Genomic DNA, 16,298 nt, shown 5'->3' on the forward strand with positions numbered 1-16,298 from the left:
ACAAAGAAGTAGAATATTCAAACAATAATTCGTGTATAACTAGTTTATTCGTCCGTCATAGCTACGCTATGTCACAGATCTTTTTGTTGTTTTTTTTTTGGTTTTTCTTTTTTTGTGTATTATTTTCACGTTAGACGCGATCGTAATACGCATACAGGTATGATGTACCCATAGGATTTATTTAATTGTAAAGTTTACAGTTTCGTTTTATAGAAATAAAAAATATAATAGTACACAAGATAGGAAAAACAAGATGAAGAAGAAGGATTACATTGCTACGTATATCGTACAAGATAAATAAAAATGTTCGAAGGTTGATTCGTACGAAATCGAAATCGTCGATATATATATATATATAATATATATAATAGAATCGTATCTACAAATTACTTTGCTAGAAAATAATCACGTTACTTCGTTTACATTATCTTATTAATTAATCATTTATTATAATTGAGCACCATCTGCAGGAGATGTCTGTGGTTCTTCTCGCCGTTCCCCTCGCGATAAAACTTAAATTTACGTTGTTTATTATTATTATTATTATTATAATTAATATTATTAATAACATTATTATTATTATTGTTATTATTATTTTTTATTATTTTAATCGATGTTTTCTTAATTTCTATTTTTATCATACATGGCGTTTTTTTTAAAACACGTAAGAGGCATACTCTGTAACACTCTACGATATGAGAGTTTACGTTTAAAAATAATCGATATTTAAAAAGAAAAAAAAAATTCTTTTAAAATATACGTCGATGATATTTTTTTTCCGATACATTGAATGGTTATATATATATACTATATTTGTAAATTGGTCGATAAAATTATTTCCAAGTAATAGTATATTATCGAGAACACACGTTGTCAGACTTGTTTTCTTAAAAAAAAAAAATATAAAAAAAATAGTTAAAAAAATAGTAAAAAAAAATACAAAAGATTAAAATAAAATAATAATAGTTGGACATAGTTTAACATACATTTATTTATTAGATGTTTACGATAAAAGTGTTTAGAAAAAACCGAAGGAACTATAATTTTATCTGCATTCATATGCAATATGTATATTAAAACGTAAAATTAGTATGGTATCGACATTAACGAGGATGTTGTATCATTTTTCGATAATTATCGTTAACCCTGTATGTCGATTGATTTTTTATTTATTTATTTATTCTTTTTTTTTCTTGGCAGTTTGTATATACGTGTTTTCGCGAGTCTTTTGTCTCTCTCTCTCTCTCTCTCTCTCTCTCTCTCTCTCTCTTAATCTCTTTCTTCATTTGTTGTCATTCTGTTTGTTTATTTCGTGTTGTTATTTTAATCTTTCTATCGTAAGAAATATAAATGTGTTGTTAATACAGAGCATGCCTCAATTGAAATGTATGAAATTGCATAATTGCCCTAATTCGAGCAAATTAAGGATCCCTTGGCAAAAATGAACTAATAAGCGTAATTAGTTCGCCTCAGTCTTCCTATGTCGGACCGATTATAAACAACCGAAGGACCGAATATATTTATATGTGTGTTCGTGTATGTGTATATATTAAATATGTATTAATAATTGGCCATAATATTTGTGCAATTGCATTCGAAGTTATTTTTTTTTTCACGTTAAGATAGCTAGAAGAAAAAAAACAAAACAAATTTCATGGTATTTTTATGCTTTCGATTAACTTTCACATGGATTCGTTTTATCATCGTTTAGTCTTTGTTTTTTTTTTTGGGTTGCTTTCTCTTTTTTTTTTTCAATACTTTTTCTTCTCTTCTCTTTTTAATACACGTTTTGGCAGTTCACCGTAATACTCGTGTAGAATTCTATTCGTTTGGTTTGTATGTACATAAATACATACATAGATACCTGTACTATTATTTACTTTGTATACCTTTGACATGGTGTCGTCGTGACCTTTTCGTTTGTTCATTTATTCGTTTGTTCTTTTCGTTTTATTCTTTCGTTTTTAATTTCCTTTTTATTTTTTTTTTTTGCAAGAAAGTTAGATTAGAAATTAAACGGACCTCTATGCATATTATTCGTACGTATTTTACTTTGTCGGTATATTAGTATTGTAACATATGTTTTTTTTTCAATTAAATTCGTTCGTCGCGAAGAGTGTATCTTTAAAAGAAAAAAAAAATGAAAATTCAAATAGTTTAAATATTTAGTCGCGATAAGAGAAATTCACAAGTGCATCTTCTTTTTTTTTCTATCTTTCTTTCTCTCTCTCTCTCTCTTTACATATACACATTCATCACGTTCGAAGATTTTACTTATTTAATTAATTAATTAATTAATTATTTAATTATATTTACACTTCATTTCGTATTTATCTTAACTCGATAATTATATTATTATCATTATCATTATCATCATCATCATCATCATCATTATTTCTTTCGACGTTATCGAGTTAGTTTTACCTCTCGTGTTTTGACCACGTGTATTATTGTTATTAACAATCGTATTTCTTTTACAGTTTTTTTTTTTCATTACGTAGCAATTAAACGAACATACGCGATTAAACTATACAGAATTTTTTAGATATACGAATATATCGATATATTATTATTATTAATATAGTATATTAATATTATTATTATATAATATCATTATTATTATTATTATTATTATTGTAATTGCATAATTTATAATTGTACAATAAAGGGATGGCTTCCTTGCCATATTTTAACATCGATACGACACATTCGATCGATCGATCATCGTCACGTGGATGATAAATATATCATCAATTCATTCATACAAACTCATTCATACATTTTTACGCGTATTTGGAAGAATTCTCGTACGAATAAATTCGATAAATTTAAAATTTATCTCGATAAAGTATAATAAGATAATAATTATTATTTTAAATAATTGTGTACATGTATATATATTTTTTTCATTTTTTTTTGTATTGTTTTAAATAGTCAGTAGCAAATGTAAATTGCAAATGAAAAAACAGTCTATTCGTTTTCGAAGTAACCTTGATACTTTCCAAATCGCATTGCTTTTTTCTTTACGTATATATATATATATATTTTTTTTTTATTTCTTTACGCATCACGAATAGAATTTTACGTAAAGTTGTGTGCATTATTTAATATTAGATTTTTAAAAAAATTGTATTAACGTGATGGCAGTAATCATACAAAAATCATCTTTGTTTTTTTTTTCTTTTTACCCTTCTCTATCATTTCATTATTTTTTTATTTTTTAATCTCTTTTTCGTTCTCACGTTTGCAAATATTTTTTTTATACTTGAATCCGCATACGTCGTCATACTCTCTTTTTCTTTCTTTCATTCTTTTAAATTGAATCGTGCGAACGATTAATTAAAAAGTATCGTTCCCATACAACACCATTTACATTGAAAAAAAAAAAAAAATTATTCTACTATATTATTTTACTATTATTATAATCCCGAGGGGATTGGGTTAATCGAATTTGATACCCGGGCCGAAGAATTATTTTATATTTTTTTCTTTTGTAATTTTTTTTTCCTTTTTTCTTTTTTTCTTTTTTCTTTTTCTTACGTATTTTTTTTTCCCCTAAAGAATGTGATGGAAGTTTTTATACGATGATTATTTTGTAATTATTATTATTCACATCGTCCCACGAAGAAGAAGATTCTTAGTCGAGTCTACGAATCTGGATCATACGTGTATGGTGAACTCCTGTCTCTCTTGTTCCTTTCTTTGTTGGTACCTGTATTGTAAAAATAAAAAGAGAAAATCTTTTTTTAAAAAGATAATCTTAAATCTTTTCCCATTCGTATAAATTCATTTTTATTAACGCAAATAAAAAAATAATATTGCGTGCACAATTAGCCACGTGTATCATAGGGGTTTGTTGTTTTTGTTTGAAAGGATTCAGAATAAGGATTTATTGCAATATATATGTAAATTGGATTTAAACAAATGAAACATTAATTGGATCTCTTTCAAATAGTGTTTTTTTTTGCACCCTTGATAATTGTTTATAATTTTTTATAAGAAAGAGAAACAGAAAGAAGAAGGAGAATCACCGATATCGTAGGAGGGGAAACTGTTCATGTTTTTGTTGTTGTTGTTTTTTTTTTTAAAACAACGCGGCGACGCAATTGACAAATACTTCATGTGAATTTGAATATTAGAGAGAGATAGAAAAAGAAAGAAAGAAAGAAAGAGAAAGAATTGACATCGTGTCCAGCTTACTACGGTCTACGGAGGTTCGTGTCGATACCTAGCGAGCATAGTTTCGACGGCTTCAATTGGGAGTCTACCCAAGCTGCCGCCATGGCGGGCCCCGACGGACAGGCCCTGCCAATCACGGTCACGCTCATGATCACGATCACGGTCACGATCGCACTCCACGTCGCTCAATTCACGGCTGTCGCTGAACCCGCTTGGCGGCAACAGCGTCATGTCCTCCACCGAACTACGCATAACAGATCAGAAAAAAAGGGGGGAAAAAATTGTGGAGAAAGTTCTGATAACTCGTAATGAATTTGTCCAAAAAAAAAAAAAGAATTTTTAAATTATAATCCTTTTTTTTGTAAGCAAAGAGAGAAAGAGAAAGAGAGAGAGAGAGAAACATAATTGGTAGTCGGTGGTGTTGTTCTTTACTATTTTCTTTTTGTTGTTGCATTTTTTTATTTTTTATTTAGTTATTTTTTTTTTTTTTTTTTTTGAGAGAGAGAGAATTTTTGATTGATGAATGACCAAAAATCTGCAACTGTATGCATGTACGAGAAATAAAACTCCAAGGCGGGGTGCAACGACATGAATATCTAATTTATTTGTGCTATTTTTTTGTTGTATTTTTTTATTCTTATTAACTTTGTTTTATTTTCTTTGTTTTGTAGATTTTGGAATTTTTGTCTTGTTTTTTTTTTTTTTTTTTAATCTACTTTCACATTAGCGCGTGTTTAGTAATGAAATGATGAATGAAAATGCGTATGCGTGAATGACGATTTTTCTTTATCCTCGAGACTGCCTGCACGTTTTTGAAAATCTTCAAATCATATTACTGTTCACTTTGTTCTAATTCTTTTTTTTTCAAATTGTCTCACGATTAAAATGATAAAATGATTAATAACGTGCAGGTTGAGTCGAGGGTTAAGGCCGATGGGACCGTGTTTCGTTTTGATAAGGAAGACATGGAAAAATGATTGAGTTTCATTGACTTTTTCTTGTTTCATTGGAGGTTAAATTGAATAGGTTGATGATTAAACAAAAAATAAAAGAAAATAACGAATGAAATTTTTCCACATCTCCTTCGCATCGACATGAAACTTATGAGACCGTGAGATATTTAGGATCGCGTAGAGTCAGGAGTGAGTGCTAGTGGAAACAAACAAACCTTGGCTACCTGCGAGTGGACCGGCTCGGTTGTCGGCTTCGTCGTCTCGCTAGCGATGGTGAACCTTCGTTGTTAGATTCCGTGCTAGATTCCACCCCTCGTGAAAATACATCTGTATACATATTATTCGATAATTTGTCGTCATTATATTTCCTTTAGATTTGTCATGGTTTATTCAAAAGAAAAAAAAAAAGAAAAACATTCTATTGTTAAAAATTACCTCTACAAGGTTTGACCGGTACTCTATAACTAGGTCCGGCGCATTCGCCGCAAGGGCTACCGGAAGTATCACTGCCGGAACCTTGTCGACTCGAACGTAGTTTGCTCTCTGCTTCGGCGATGCTCGGGAAGTATCGTTGTTTGTGCCACCTAGGAGTTTTGGACCTGTACGTGAAAGCAATACCAGAAGGAGGAACCAAAGAGAGAAAAAAAAGGGGCCAGAAAAAAGATAAAAAAATAAAATAGAAATAAAAAGAAAAATAATAAGAAATACAGGAGTAGGAGGTGGAGAAGGTATGGGTTTGATTACCTTTCGAAATCTACGCTAGATCTTTCATAATCGATCCTATTAATGTCCTCGTTCTCAAGATGACCAAACGTTTTAAATTGCATGGTGTAATCTAACGTTGCTGTTGTAACCGAACGATTTTCTCTTCCTGGGACACTGAACGTTGCATACGGGCTGATTTCATACATTTCTATGGGAATAAGATATTATTGAATTGTCATTTAGTTTGGTATATTATTCGATCAACGAAATTGTTTACCTGATCCATGATCATTTGATTTATGATTTTCTTGTTTCACCGGAGAACTCGTGTATACTTGATGATTACGTCTGTTGTCTCGTTCTGCTGTAGATTTTAGTTGAACCGTAGACATGCAACTCGATAGATGATGATGTTGTTGATGTTGTTGTTGTTGCACTAAACCAAGTCCAGTTTGTTGTTGTTGTTGTTGACCAGGTAGAATCTCCCCCAAATAATTAGTCCTACAATATCATAGTATTTATTATGCAATTGTTTTTCTTATTGAGATAGATTCATTGGCATTTACCTTCCGTTACGTTTGAGCATGACATATCCTAGAATGATAGCTGATATGATGAGGATGATTGCACAAACTAAAGGTACAACGACGTATAGTACTTTGTGATTCGGTATACTCTTCTTCACATCATCTTCCATGATCAAATCGTTCGGTGGTCCAATACTGACTCCACTTAACGTAGTTGTAGCAAATTCCATTTGAGTTTGCGTTGATCCGGCATCGTTATGTGCAGTTAAACGTAAACAATACCAAGAAGCAGTTTTTAAATCTCTTATTACAAGATTTTCTGTAGCTTTACTAGCTACTAGGATCCATGGTTCTGAGTTAATTCGTTTACGATATTCAACGGTGTAATATTGAATAGGACATCCTCCGTTTGGCCAAGATAATAAGTTCAGTCTTACAGAAGTACCATTTGCTGATATGATGTCTCGTTCTTTTGGTAGTAAAGGAGCTAAAATGAGAAATTTAGTGTAGAAAACTTTGTCAGATTTGTTGTATTTTTCATGAGATATTTTTTCGTACCAGTTCCTTTAGTTGTTGCACTTATCAATGAACTCGGATCTCCAGTTCCAACACGATTATGTGCAGTTAAATGAGCCAAATACGATGATCCACACTTTAAGCCGGTTAGTATGAATTCGGTTTGTTCAGGAGACAATGCGATTTCTTCCCAACCACCTTGATCTCTTTTATAACTCAACACGTATCCTATGAATGATGAATATACGTTTAATTTGATTTAGTTTATTTGATTTTTTGGTAGTTTAGGTGTTTCTTTTTTAAATGATACCTTGAATAGTAGCACCACCATTATCAGGATGAGTCCATCGAAGTCTTATGCTATTTGTTGTTGTATACTGAAGTTCCAAAGTCGGTGATCTCGGTGGCATGACCACTACCAATGTGTAAGTTACAGAATCTTCACCAAATTGATTCTTAGCAGAGCAAGTATAATTTCCAGCCACGGATTGTTCTAGTGCTAAAATTCCAAATGATTAACTTGTCGATTTTTTACAATTTATTGATACTGAGTTTATAAATTAATATTCTAATAACAAACCACATATATGGAGATGACCATCCGGTGTAAATTCGTAGTGTCTACCAGTTGATACTTGACCATTTCTATAAGTCCAAATTGGACGTGGTGTAGGATTGCCAACTATCAAACAGGATAAAGTGATCGATGATTTAACAGCTCTTCTTAATAGTTGCGAGAATGAAGCTACTCTTGCAGGTGCTCTGGTATTCGTAGTTTGCGTTACTATAGTTGTTGCTTCTCCTTCTCCAAGGCCAGTCGTTGCCGATACCCAAAATTCGTATAGCTGCCTAAAATGTATCAAAGGTTATATAAAAAATGATTTATTTGATTGTTCAAGTTTAATGATTTGCACCTTTCGGCTAGGCCACGTAATTCCATGGTCAGAGTATCCGTTGGTGATGATGGAGGTTCATGCATAGTATGAGTATTGTGATTACTGGAACCAGCTTCTCTGCTGTAGACAGTGTATTTGGAAACATTTCCGTTAGGTTGTAAAGGTGGTAACCATGATACCAGAATACTTTCTGCAGTTAGTGCTAAAGCTTTGATGCCTGCTGGTGGTCCAGGGACTGTTGATAGAAAAATATGTCAATTTCACGCGCGTACAATATTTTTATAATTAATATATTTTGTTTACCATCTTCTTCTGTCATGCAATAAATTGGTTGACTTAATACACCATCACCAGCTCCCGTATATGCAAGTACTCTAATAGAATAGTTTGTATATTTATACAAAGTGTGTAGATATGTTTCCACGCTTGATGTTCGTTTTACTTCACCCACCGTTGAGATATCCACTGAAGAAATAATATAATTCAATAATTTACGATTAGTTTCTCGAAGGTTTATATTTCAAAATCGCAATCACTCACTGTTGTCAGTAGGCACTGGTCTGTAATAAACTTTGTATCCTTGAATAATTCCACCATGTTGATGAGGTGGTGGTGCATTCCAAGATACTTTAACGGATTGTGAAGACAATGCAACACATGTTACTTGTGTAGGAGGTGTTTCTGGTACTATAATAAATAGTTTTGTTAGATATTTCGATTTGTTTGATTTCTATTTTTATAAACATTTTAATTTGAATACTTTACCTCCTTCCTGAGTGGTTCCAACTATAGGCGCGCTACTCGGGCCACTTGCTATGCTATTGAAAGCCCTGATAGATACGTCATACTTGGTAAATTTTCTCAGACCAGTGAGCTGTACTTTCGTGGTTGCCCACCCATTCACCGTAAGGCTTTTGCTTTGATTTACACCCGATGTCGAGGATGAATGTTCCGACCAAGTTACTATGTAGCCCAAAAGGTCTCCGTTACATGATTCCTTAGGAGGTGGCTAGAAATATATCCCAAGATTAGAATACGTTTTTTTGTTTAAGTCAAGATTTATATAAGATTGAATACTTACTTGCCAGCTAACTGCAAGTTCTCCAGGTCCTGCCGATTGTACTTTGATGTTTTGTGGAGATTCAGTTGGTGCTATTACAAAAATTAATAATTATAATTATAGGGAATTAATTGTAATTATTTGTATCTTATTTTCCATACCTTCCTCTTGAGTCTTAGCTACCACAGGTTCAGTAGGAGCACTAGCATCGATAGAATTTATTGCGAATACACGAAAAGTATAAGTGACGGCTGGATGAAGGCCACCGACCAATGCTACCTCTTGATCGTCGCTTGTTGTTTCAAAAGGTGACAATCCTATCAAACGAGAAAGATAGAAGAAATGTTATAATAAAGATGATTATATTTAAATAGATCAACAGATACCATTTTGTGTTGGATGTATTGCATTGCTAGCAACGTTAGGATTTCCTGGCGAGTGTGTAACGTTGTGAGTTTTAGCAGGACTCCAATCATCGTTAATACCATGACTAAGAGATCTATATTGAATGACGTAATTTCTTATAGGATTATTTCCATCGAAAGCTTTTTTCCATAACAATCGTATTGATCTTGATCCTATTTCTATAACTTCAAGTGATGCAGGAGGATCGGGTCTTTCTGTTCGATAGATATAAATACATTTACATTTTGTTCTTTTACTAGAAAAATAATACATTTATTTATTTAAAGAACAAATATTACCTTGTACAGCTAGATAAATAAGATGTTCGCTTCTACCATACGCATTGCTAGCAGTACATCTATAAACACCAGAGTCTTGTCTATCGCTACTACCAATAGAAAGTTGAGATTTCAAACCATTATCAGTTTTAATTTGACTGATACTAAGCCTGTGACTATTCGTATCCAATCTATCGCTATTATGCATCCATTGAACTTCTATAGGATTGTCACCTATTACCGTGCAGTCTAATGTAACCGATTCACCACGACGAATTGTCACGTTTTTACTTTGAAATTCGAATCTTGCCGGTTCTGTGAACATTTTTAATGAGAAATATTTTTTCTTTTTTTTTTTTTATTAGTAAATATTAACTCACCGTGTACAGACACATAAATCACTTTGCTTAATCCGGATCCAATATCGTTGTTAGCACGACAAAGATAGTGACCCTCGTTTTCTGGTCCCGCAGACGCTGTCCATAAAGAACCATTAGATAATATTGTTAGCCTGCCATTGAGACCATCAACTAGGGGTTGATAATCGTTGGAAGTTCTGCCTCTGGCGCGAAGCCATGTGATGCGAGGTGGTGGGAAACCCTTGGCCTCGCAATGAACGTTCAACTGGTTGCCAAGAAGAGTTGCTACATCCTGTGGTTCGAAGATCCACTGTGGTGGAACTTTGACTAATAATTCCGCTGTGTGATTAGCTTTGTCTGCGCTGTTTGTTGCTACGCAAGTATACTTGCCACTATGGCGAGACGAAAGTTCTTTGAAGACTAATAGACTAAAGAATTCGGCACCTCTCTCTTCGATCTGAACGAATAGGAAACGTTTTGTTTATTTTTCAAATCATTTCGTTTAAGAATAATAAGATTTTATAGAATGTAGAATATTTAATTACTCGAAGAGATGAAGGTAAAGGTTCACCATCTTTTAACCAAGAAAAGTAAATAGGAAGATCACCGGATATGACGGTACACGTTACTTGAGCTCGACTACCTTCTTGTAAATTCGGAGGAAAATTGAAAGGACTCATAACCGGTGGACCTAGGAATAATATAACTCTATCAAATTTCTCATTTTAAATTGACTTATTTTAGAAATAATTTATTCTTTATTAGAAATGTTGTTTCAATTCGTTTTTAATACTTACTGCTGACAGTCAGTCGAATCTCTCTACTGGCAGTTTCTCCTGATCTAGCTCGTACTTTACATATATAAATTCCAGCATCGGGTGGATCAACGTTAACTATAGTTAAATGACCACTACTGTCTACGCGATGTCTTATGTCTAATGGCAGTTCAACATTTCCACGTGACCATTCGACCGTCGTGATTGGATATCCAGAATAGGGACAAGTTATAGTTGTGTCAAAACCAGCAATAGCACGTACAGGTCCGATCGATCGGATATAGGGTGGTCCTAAATTTAGCAAGTTCATACGATCGTTCAATAACCGTGTCATTTTTATTTTTGATACGATCAAGAGAACGGTTAGTTTAGTTTACCATAAATATTCAGTCTAGCCTCGTGTTTCACTTTTGCCAATGTGTTGGAAGCTACGCAAGCGTAAAGTCCACCGTCTTCCGTTCCAGTGGACGATATGTTTAGATGACTAATAACGTCTCCAGATTGATCGACATATTGGCCTATAGCATATCTATGACCAGCTGCAATTTCGCTTAATGGTTCACCATCGAGTAACCACGTAAAGGACGGTGGTGGTGAACCGGTTGCTGAACATCGTAAAGACACAGGTGGTCCTGGTCTTAGTGCTTGCTCGATGAAAGTGTATTGTAATTCTGGAAGCGTATCTATAAAAATGAAAATATCTTCGTAGATTATGGTTTTCTTTTTGTTGTTATTGAGACGTAAAATTCGGTCAGTTTGTTCCGATGATCGTACATACACACAAACACAGAGATGTACATACGTATACACATAACAACATACCTCCCAGTTTCAATTCTGCGGTTGCCTGAGCGTTTTCCTTGTCGCTCCTCACCAAACATTGATACATCCCTTTATCTCTACGGCCAACGGATCCTATCACGAGCACCATGGGAGCCAACAATCTGATTCTCGTGTCCTGCCCGGTCAATACCAGTACACCATCGTGCAGCCACTCAACGCTCTCAACCGGATAACCCTCGACCGTGCAGTTCATCGTCGCAGTTTCACCGGAATTGACGACCTGCAATAGACGACACGAGACGATACGATACGAGGAGGAATGTGATAGAACGGAAACGATTTAATTTTTTGTTCTTCTTTTAAAGTTCAACTTGTACTTGTTGGAATTAACGCGAGTTAACTGTATGCTTTATGGTAAAACGTTTTCGCGATGCTTCTCACGTTTGAACTGGGGAGAAAAGGAGTGTGAGAAAGTTCAGGGATTTCATTTGCTCGATGATTATCTATAGGGGTAGCTCGTTGAGAAAACTAGGAAAAGAAGGGGAGAAAATTGATCTTACGTGTTCGTTTTCTTTTTTGAATTTAATCAACGTCATAAAATCGTATTGAGTAAATGTTGAACAGAGGAAAAATCTATTTGACAATTTTTTATGATTACTTTTGTAAAGATAGTTAAATTAATGCTCAGATAAAAATGAAATTTACCTGAAGACGAGGCTGAATCCTAGCATTCAACTTGGACGTGACCGACAAATGCGTTTCCGCTCGTTGTTCGCCTAGTTGGTTATTCGCTCGGCAAATGTATCTTCCGGCATCCTGTGCGTCCACGCGACGAATTTGCATCAAATCACCCCAAAGTTGAATCCTATTGAACGATTCCACTGGTATAGGTTGTCCTGCAATAATAATAATAATAATTTTGCTATGTAAAACAATTTGAATTGAATCAATGAATTGACGAAAATTCCCTATTTTTATCATCTCATTGATTTTTCTATTAATTTCTTAATATTTTTATATTGAAATATCATAGATTATAATGTTGATTGAAATTAACGAGAAGCTTAGAGGATATAGGACAATGTATTAATTAACTTAATATAATATTAATTCGATAAATAATTTTGTAATGAAACAACCAACCGTTAACGTCGCGATACCAGGTAAATTGGGGTGGTGGGCTTCCCTGGGCAGAACAGGTTAGATGCACGTCCGATCCGCTCTCCGCGGAGATTGCAATTTGCGATCTTTGCATTAACCTCGGTGGCATGGATCCTGTGGGCTCTGAAAAGATATCGTGTCGTTATTAATTAAGAAAAAATAGCAAAAGGGAAAAAGAAAAGAAAAGAAAAAAGTACACTTTAAAGTAGAAGTAATCGGATCTTCGATGTAATTAAAAGCAACGCTTATCTTTTTCAACTCTCTTTTACGAATGAACGGAACGAAAAGAAAAAAAAAAAAAGAAGAAAAATAAATTAGAAGAAAAAAACGAGAAACACGCGTTAATGAGAATTCAGGTAAAGCAAAGCAAAAACAAAGTTAGGAATTAAATTTTAAAGTATCTCGCGACATGTATCGTGATATATATATACATATGTATATTCATATAGTATATAGTATTATATATTAATATACGTGTATATAGAAATGTATGGGAATCCGTTGCATGTCTCTCTCTCTTTTTTTTTTTATATATTTTTTTTAGTATCTACTTATGTACGGTTGGTGAACGATTTTAACGAGTCGACGTAGCCATAAATGAAAGTAAATTAGCTTCATGCCGAGAGATACGAACCGATGACCGTCAAAGTGGCAGATTCGCTTCTTCTTCGTTCACCGGTCAAAGCGTGAAGGGTCAGACAGGAGTAAGTGACTCTACCGTCCTCAGGTCTGACTGCCCTTATGTGTAGATCACCTTGCGACGTTACCACGAATCTTCCACCTGAAACATCGTACAAATAATTTAATATCAAACGAACAAATTTATCATTAAACTTAAAAGATATCATTGAAATCATTGATAAAAATTATTATTATTATTATTCAATGCAAAATTTGGAACACACACATTTTTTAATTATCGTCAAAGTCACTTAACGAATATAATAAGAAATTAATAATAGTTTTTTTTTCCTCTTCTGGGCTAGGGCTAGGGGTAGGAGGAAAAGTCTATATAGGTGAGAATATATTTCGTTTACCCTTGGCGTTATCAAGGATCTAAAAGGTTATGCAAAATTGTCCGGGCATCTGTCGATGAAATCCCGTCAAATCACGGCTCGAACGTGTACCGTCAGGCGTGAAATTTTCAATTTAGCTCAGCCATCGGGCAGCAGCAGTAAACCCTGGGAAGGGGGTAGAGTAGTTGGATGCTCAATTCACCAAACCTTCTCTCTCTTTCTCTTTCTCTTTTTCTCTTTTGGTCGTTTCTGACCAGTCAGAGGAATGACCTCGAGGAAATTTTTTCTCATCACGCAACAACCATATGAAGTGAAGGTCGACGAAGGTCCCCCCTTTCCTCTATCTTTTTTTCTCTCTCTCTTTCTCTCACTCTTTCTGATTCACAAACACAGATGAAGGGAATATACGTCGGGGGAATTTTCTAAAAAGAGGTTTCCTAGGTTCTAGCACGTTCAGGACTCTAACCAGCAAACGTTTGTCGTCGTCCTTTCAAATTGTTCGCAAACATCGTCCATCGTGGTAGAACCTAGCACCAGGTATACCTCTTGGTCCTTTCCTAGTGGCAATTCTAATCCGATGAAGGATCATCGTCCTGAATTGATACGGAAGATGATGGGAAGAAAAGGATGAGGTGAAGGAAAGAATATTATTTCTCGACTTTGTATAATAATATTTTTCTAAAGATGAATATCTTTTTTTTATTTTTTTTTTTTATTTTATTATATCATTTTGAATTGATTAAGACAAACTTGGATAATCGATTAGAGAAAATAATATTAGGTCGTTCCAAAAATGTCTTCCTGTTTTTTTTTTTTTTTGGTGATAAATGAAACAATATTTTATAACATTTTTTAATATTTTATAATATTACATAAATTTTTTGTTTATATTTTACGCTATTTTACTAAATAATATCGATTCTATTTTATATTGTACATTTTTCCATACTTTAAATAATTCAACCTATGAAAATATTGTGCCCGTAAAACTTAAAAAAAAAAAAAAAAAGAAAAAACTTTTGGAACGACCTAATATCTCTTTTATTTTATTTTTTTTTATTTTGAAACATTTCTTTTTTTAAACCACGACATTTCGATCATATTTAATAATATTACCTTAGAGATGATTTTTATTTTTATACAAGGTTTTTGTTTTTTATTTATTTATATCTATATCGTATATCATACTTCGAGAAAATATCTTTAAAAAACGTTTATCTCTCGAAGAAAAGAGAGAAAGAGAGAGAGAGAGAGATATATACACATACATACATACACGTTTCAGTATTTACGGACTTCTATCTACAAGGATCTTACAGGATTCTCTTGGAATTCGTAAAATGTCAACGACATCGGTTTCCCCGCACGTGTAGTACAACGGGGGGAGGAGGAGGAGGAGGAGGAGAGGTTTTTCCTCGTGTTATATGAAAGTACAGGAATGTCTTCTGTAAAAAAAGAAAATAGGAAAAAGAATTTCGAAGAAGAAGAAATAGAAATCGAGAGAGAGAGAGAGAGAGAGAGAGAGAGAGAGAGAGGACGCACAATGTTGTTGAAGAAATAAAAAAAGAAACACAGAAAGATTAGATAGAACAGAAACTACCCCTTCTATTTCGATTCACCCCTGTAAACGAATTCAATACAAGCTTGTTATAATAGTAGTAGTAGTAGTAGTAGTAGTGGTAGTAGAAAAGAAGAAGAAGCAATTTGATATCGCCTTCGCGAACGGAATAAAAATACGGAGATAAATAGCCCGTATTCTAGTAACTTGGTCCGTCTTTTTGCGGTATAAGTTGAGTGGTGAGTGTGTAGGGAAAGGAAAAGGGCTTCAGAATAACTTGGACTCGAGTATTAGGGTTGGTGGTGGTGAAATGTGAGGAGAGAGAGAGAAAGACACATAACTACGTGAATTTTTCGATCTCTTTCTTTTTTTTATCCTTCTCTTATCTTTTTTTATATACCCTTTTTCCCTTTTCCAAATACACTTACATATGTACTTATGTATGTATGTATGTATGTATGTATTGTATGTACGTAGGGTACATGTTGGTATTTGAAAATGTTCGAGAATCTACACTTTATCGACTACTTCCCTTCCGAACTTTTTCCTTTTCATTTCCTCATCCTTCCTTTCCTCCCTACACACCCTTTTCCCCATCCCTGTTTCTATCTTACGACGACCACCACCCATCAACCCACCACCCACGACGACCCAGGACGATCACATTTCTTGTTTCTTTCATTGAACTAGAAAACTTCTACTTTTGTTTGTATTTGTTTGTTTGTTTGTTTGTGTGTATGTTTTTCGTTCCACATAACTTTCTTGATATTTTCCAGAATATTTATTTACAAAATCATTTATATTTAATAAGATTTTTATTTAATAATCGTGTAATATACACACACATTTATCGAATGTAAATTTTATTGCATTTTAAAGATTACATTTAAAAAATAACAAACTACTAAGTAAAGAACATAAATAATAATAATAATAAAAACAGCAACAAAGAAGAAGAAGAAGAATAAGAAATCTTATAAAATATCGTGTATTTTATGCAAACCCCCATAACATTGTCTTAGACAGGAGTCAAAAGGATTCTAATGAGATGCTTGATAAGGACTCAACAAAACTTAAGCTTTGATGAAAGACTATATGTTCCCTCTCTCTCTCTCTTTCTCTTTCT

General features: G+C 33.5%; 1 protein-coding gene and 1 long non-coding RNA gene across 19 annotated transcripts in view; one reads left to right on the plus strand and one right to left on the minus strand.

The window, feature by feature from the left end:
• The window catches only part of LOC149032870 (uncharacterized), a 91,332-nt gene that overhangs the window by 6,130 nt on the left and 68,904 nt on the right, over window positions 1-16,298 (plus strand). The gene's annotated exons all lie outside the window — the stretch shown is intronic.
• Dscam3 (Down syndrome cell adhesion molecule 3) overlaps window positions 29-16,298 on the minus strand; it is a 172,335-nt gene continuing 156,065 nt past the window's right edge. For 13 of the 18 annotated variants that reach the window (XM_089171605.1, XM_089171604.1, XM_089171606.1 and 10 more), the window contains 26 exons: window positions 13,233-13,379; window positions 12,581-12,721; window positions 12,143-12,333; window positions 11,477-11,717; window positions 11,032-11,337; window positions 10,676-10,945; window positions 10,424-10,569; window positions 9,900-10,335; window positions 9,541-9,834; window positions 9,223-9,456; window positions 8,998-9,153; window positions 8,858-8,928; window positions 8,542-8,785; window positions 8,317-8,463; window positions 8,080-8,241; window positions 7,795-8,011; window positions 7,461-7,729; window positions 7,191-7,379; window positions 6,923-7,108; window positions 6,404-6,851; window positions 6,115-6,338; window positions 5,877-6,045; window positions 5,568-5,731; window positions 5,357-5,459; window positions 4,229-4,423; window positions 29-3,712 (listed from right to left, as the gene is read on the minus strand). In XM_089171605.1, the coding sequence (XP_089027731.1) occupies window positions 3,661-3,712; window positions 4,229-4,423; window positions 5,357-5,459; window positions 5,568-5,731; window positions 5,877-6,045; window positions 6,115-6,338; window positions 6,404-6,851; window positions 6,923-7,108; window positions 7,191-7,379; window positions 7,461-7,729; window positions 7,795-8,011; window positions 8,080-8,241; window positions 8,317-8,463; window positions 8,542-8,785; window positions 8,858-8,928; window positions 8,998-9,153; window positions 9,223-9,456; window positions 9,541-9,834; window positions 9,900-10,335; window positions 10,424-10,569; window positions 10,676-10,945; window positions 11,032-11,337; window positions 11,477-11,717; window positions 12,143-12,333; window positions 12,581-12,721; window positions 13,233-13,379 (5,402 nt within the window). In that variant the 3' untranslated portion in view covers window positions 29-3,660. Of the gene's footprint in view, window positions 3,713-4,200; window positions 4,424-5,347; window positions 5,460-5,567; window positions 5,732-5,876; window positions 6,046-6,114; window positions 6,339-6,403; window positions 6,852-6,922; window positions 7,109-7,190; window positions 7,380-7,460; window positions 7,730-7,794; window positions 8,012-8,079; window positions 8,242-8,316; window positions 8,464-8,541; window positions 8,786-8,857; window positions 8,929-8,997; window positions 9,154-9,222; window positions 9,457-9,540; window positions 9,835-9,899; window positions 10,336-10,423; window positions 10,570-10,675; window positions 10,946-11,031; window positions 11,338-11,476; window positions 11,718-12,142; window positions 12,334-12,580; window positions 12,722-13,232; window positions 13,380-16,298 lie in introns of those variants that run through there. The other 5 variants (XM_089171614.1, XM_089171615.1, XM_089171616.1 and 2 more) reach the window with 5 other exon arrangements.

This window comes from Polistes dominula, unplaced genomic scaffold, assembly GCF_049000335.1.
Source record: "Polistes dominula isolate Pdom_NZ unplaced genomic scaffold, Pdom_raw_medaka contig_26, whole genome shotgun sequence".
NCBI lineage: Eukaryota > Metazoa > Arthropoda > Insecta > Hymenoptera > Vespidae > Polistes > Polistes dominula.